Source organism: Rhinopithecus bieti, unplaced genomic scaffold (assembly GCF_001698545.2).
Source record: "Rhinopithecus bieti isolate Rb0 unplaced genomic scaffold, ASM169854v2 scaffold_11938, whole genome shotgun sequence".
Taxonomy (NCBI): Eukaryota; Metazoa; Chordata; class Mammalia; order Primates; family Cercopithecidae; genus Rhinopithecus; species Rhinopithecus bieti.
In genome coordinates this window covers 3,872-8,004 of record NW_016806961.1, presented here as the reverse complement: position 1 = coordinate 8,004, position 4,133 = coordinate 3,872, and the positions used below count along the sequence as shown (strand labels likewise).

General features: G+C 48.5%; 1 protein-coding gene across 3 annotated transcripts in view; it reads left to right on the top strand.

The window, feature by feature from the left end:
• SIRT4 (sirtuin 4) overlaps window positions 1-3,072 on the top strand; it is a 22,037-nt gene extending 18,965 nt beyond the window's left edge. For all 3 annotated transcript variants that reach the window (XM_017879040.1, XM_017879038.1, XM_017879039.1), the window contains exons 3-4: window positions 2,291-2,585; window positions 2,716-3,072. In XM_017879040.1, coding sequence (XP_017734529.1) covers window positions 2,291-2,585; window positions 2,716-2,868 — 448 coding nt within the window. In that variant the 3' untranslated portion in view covers window positions 2,869-3,072. The remainder of the gene's footprint in view (window positions 1-2,290; window positions 2,586-2,715) is intronic.
• The last annotated feature ends 1,061 nt before the right edge of the window (window positions 3,073-4,133 follow it).

Sequence of the window (4,133 nt, the reverse complement as noted above, 5' to 3'; positions counted from 1 at the left end):
GATGAAGTCTCACTCTGTCACCCAGGCTGGAATGCAATGGCATGATCTCAGCTCACTGTAACCTCGTCCTCCTGGGTTCAAGCAATTCTCCTGTCTCAGCCTCCCGAGTAGCTGGGATTACAGGTGTGCGCCACTACACTCGGCTAATTTTTTTGTATTTTTGTAAAGACGGGGTTTCACCATGTTGGCCAGGCGGGTCTCAAACTCCTGATCTCAAGTGATCCACCCACCTTGACCTCCCAAAGTGCTGGGATTATGGGTGTGAGCCACCGCGCCCGGCCTGGCCCTTTTTTCTTATTTAGACAGGGTCTGGCTCTGACACCCAGGCTAGAGTGCAATGGTGCCATTATAGCTCCCTGTAACCTAGAACTCCTAGGTAATTAGAGCTCCAGCTAATTAAAAAATACATTTTTTGGCCAGGCATAGTGGCTCACATCTGTAGTCTCAGCACTTTGGGAGGCTGAGGTGGGTAGATCACAAAAATTAGCTGGGCCTGGTGGCAGGCGCCTGTAATCCCATCTGCTTGGGAGGCTGAGGCAGGAGAATCGCTTTAGCCCAGGAGGCTCCAGAGGTTGCAGTGTGCCGAGATCGCGCCATTGCACTCCAGCCTGAGCAACAGAGCAAGACCCTGTCCCAAAAATCAAAAAGACAAGCAAAACAATTTTTTTTTTTTTGTAGAGACAGGGTCTTGCTGTCTACCCAGACTGGTCTGGAACTCCTTGGCTCAAGTGATTCTCTCTCTTTACTCTCCCAAAGTGCTGGGATTATAAGGTGTGAGCCACCATACCTGGCCACAGGGGGCCTTTTAAGAGAAGCAAATCAACATAATCTGATAGCTGACTAGAACTAAAAGGAGAAAAATGAGGCTGGTGTGGTGGCTCACACCTGTAGTCCCAGCACTTTGGAAGGCTAAGGCAGGAGGATTGCTTGAGCCTAGGAGTTTGAGGCTGCAGTGAGCTATAATCATGCCACTGCACTCCAGGTAAGAGCCACCACGCCTGACCAAGACCCTGTCCCTTAAAAAAATAAAAAAATAGGTGGAGCGTCGTGACTCATGCCTGTAATCCCAGCACTTTGGGAGGCCGAGGCGGGTGGATCACCTGAGGTCAGGAGTTTGAGACCAGCCTCAACATGGAGAAACCCCGTCTCTATTAAAAATACAAAATTAGCCGGACGTGGTGGTGCATGCCTGTAATCCCAGCAACTTGGGAGGCTGAGGCAGGAGAATTGCGTGAACCTGGGAGGTAGAGGTTGTGGTGAGCCAAGATCGTGCCATTGCACTCCAGCCTGGGCAACAAGAGCGAAACTCCGTTTCAAACAAGTAAATAAATACAATAAATAATAAAATAAAATAAAAAAATAAAACAGACACAAAATGCTCCCCCTCACTGGCTCAAGCTCTGGTGATTACAGAGGTGAAAAGGAGGCCCGGGTGTGGTGGCTCACACCTGTAATCCCAGCACTTTGGGAGGCCGAGGTGGGTGGATCACCTGAGGTCGGAAGTTTGAGACCAGCCTGACCAACATGGAGAAACCCCATCTCTACTAAAAATACTAAAAAAATTAGTTGGGTGTTGTGGCACATGCCTGTAATCCCAGCTACTCAGGAGGCTGAGGCAGGAGAATCACTTGAGCCCACAAGGAGGAGGTTGCAGTGAGCCAAGATCATGCCATTGCACTCCAGCCTGGGCAATAAGAGTGAAACTCCCTCTCAAAAAAAAAAAAAAAAAAAAAAAGAGGTGAGAAGGGAACGAACCAGGAGACACTGTGTCCTGGAAACCAAGAAGGAGAAGCATTTTAGAGGGGATGGTAATAGACAGTGGGAAATGCGGCAGATGAGCAAGGGAAAGGATAGAGGGAAAAACGCAGGTTTGGGCACTAAGGAAACCAGCAGGGAAAGCATTTGCAGTCATGTTAAGCATAAAAGTGAGCTATAGCAGAAGGTTAGGAAGGAGTGTACAGGAAGGAAATAGATGGGCCGGGTACAGTGTTTCACACCTGTAATCCCAGCACTTTGGGAGGCCAAAGTGGGAGGATCACTTGAGACCAGGAGGTTGAGGCTGCAGTGAGCTGAGATCATGCCACTGCATTCCAGCCTGGGCAACAGCCAGACCCTGTCTCCAAAAATTAAAAAAATAAAATAGAAAGTATGGCTAAAATGGGGTGGGGATTGTGTGTTAGGGAAAGAAAGCAGCAATGGAAGGGCTGAAAATGGTTGGGGATGAAACGTCTCTGACAGCTTTGTCCCTCCCAAGGACATACTGTTCAGTCGGCGTCTTCCTTGGTTCCAGGGTCCTGTGCTTGGATTGTGGGGAACAGACTCCCCGGGGGGTGCTGCAAGAGCGCTTCCAAGTCCTGAACCCCACCTGGAGTGCTGAGGCCTATGGTCTGGCTCCTGATGGTGACGTCTTTCTCTCAGAGGAGCAAGTCCGGAGCTTTCAGGTCCCATCCTGCGTTCAATGTGGAGGCCATCTGAAACCAGATGTCGTTTTCTTCGGGGACACAGTGAACCCTGACAAGGTTGATTTTGTGCACAAGCGTGTAAAAGAAGCCGACTCCCTCTTGGTGGTGGGATCATCCTTGCAGGTATCTGACTTGGCCAGAGTGGTAACCCCCTGCTGTGCGGGATTGTGAGTCCTGGAGAGACCCCGTTTGGTTTAGCTTTTTCTAGATCTAGAGAACTAGACATTCTTATGTGTGTCTTTTACCCGTGCAGGTATACTCCAGTTACAGGTTTATCCTCACTGCCCGGGAGAATAAGCTGCCGATTGCAATACTGAACATTGGGCCCACACGGTCAGATGACTTGGCGTGTCTGAAACTGAATTCTCGTTGTGGAGAGTTGCTGCCTTTGATAGACCCACGCTGACCACAGCCTAATGTTCCAGAACCTGGAACAGGGACTCTCACTTGAGTCTTGCTGCTAAAGGTAATTGCCTTCTCAGATAACAGATTCCAGTTCCCATTCGACAGAGAAGCGTGCACTGACAAAGTATAGAAGGTTCTAGGTATCTTAATGTGTGGATATTCTTAATTAAAACTCATTTTTTTAAAATAAATTTGTTCAGCTTTACATGAAATGCTTCATGAATTTGTATGTCATCCTTGCATGGGGGTCATGCTAACCTTCTCTGTATCATTCCAGTTTTAGTATATGTGCTGCTGAAGAGAGCACTAAAACTAATTTTTTTTTTTTTTTTTTTTTTTGAGACAGGGTCTGACTCTATCACCCAGGCTGAAGTGCAATGGCCTGACCTCAGCTCACTGCAACTTCTGCCTCCCAGGTTCAAACCATCCTCCCACCTCTGCCTCCCAAGTAGCTAGGACTACAGGCGTGCACCACCATGCCCAACTAATTTTTTGTACTTTTTGTAGAGACAGGGTCTCACTTTGTCACCCAAGCTGGTCTCGAAGTCCTGAGCTCAAGCCATCCACCCGCCTCAGCCACCCAAAGTGCTGAGATTATAGGCATGATATCACACCCGGCCAAAATTTTTTTTTTTTTTGAGACAGAGTCTTGCTCTGTTGCCCAGGCTGGAGTGCAGTGTTGCGATCTCAACTCACTGCAACCTCCGCCTCCTGGGTTCAAGTGATTCTCCTGCCTCAGGCTCCCGAATCACTGAGATTACAGGCATGTACCACACCACACCTGGCTAATTTTTTATAGTTTTGGTAGAGATGTGGTTTTACCATATTAGCCAAGCTGGTCTCAAACTCCTGACCTCAAGTGATCTGCCTGCCTTGGCCTCCCAAAGTGCTGGGATTACAGGCATGAACCACCATGCCCAGGCGTTTTTTTTTTGTTTGTTTGTTTGTTTTTTTTTGAGATGGAGTCTCATTCTGTAGCCCAGACTAGAGTGCAGTGGCATGATCTTGGCTCACTGCAACCTCTGCCTCCCGGGTTCAAGCGATTCTCCTGTCTCAGTCTCCCGAGTAGCTGGGACTACAGGCGCCCACCACTATACCCGGCTAATTTTTGTATTTTCAGTAGAGACGGGGTTTCACCATGGTGGCCAGGCTGGTTTCAAACTCCTGACCTCAAGTGATCCACCTGCCTCAGCCTCCCAAAGTACTGGGATAACAGGCATGAGCCACCGAGCCCAGCCTCAAAGCTAATTTTTTTTTTTTTTTTTT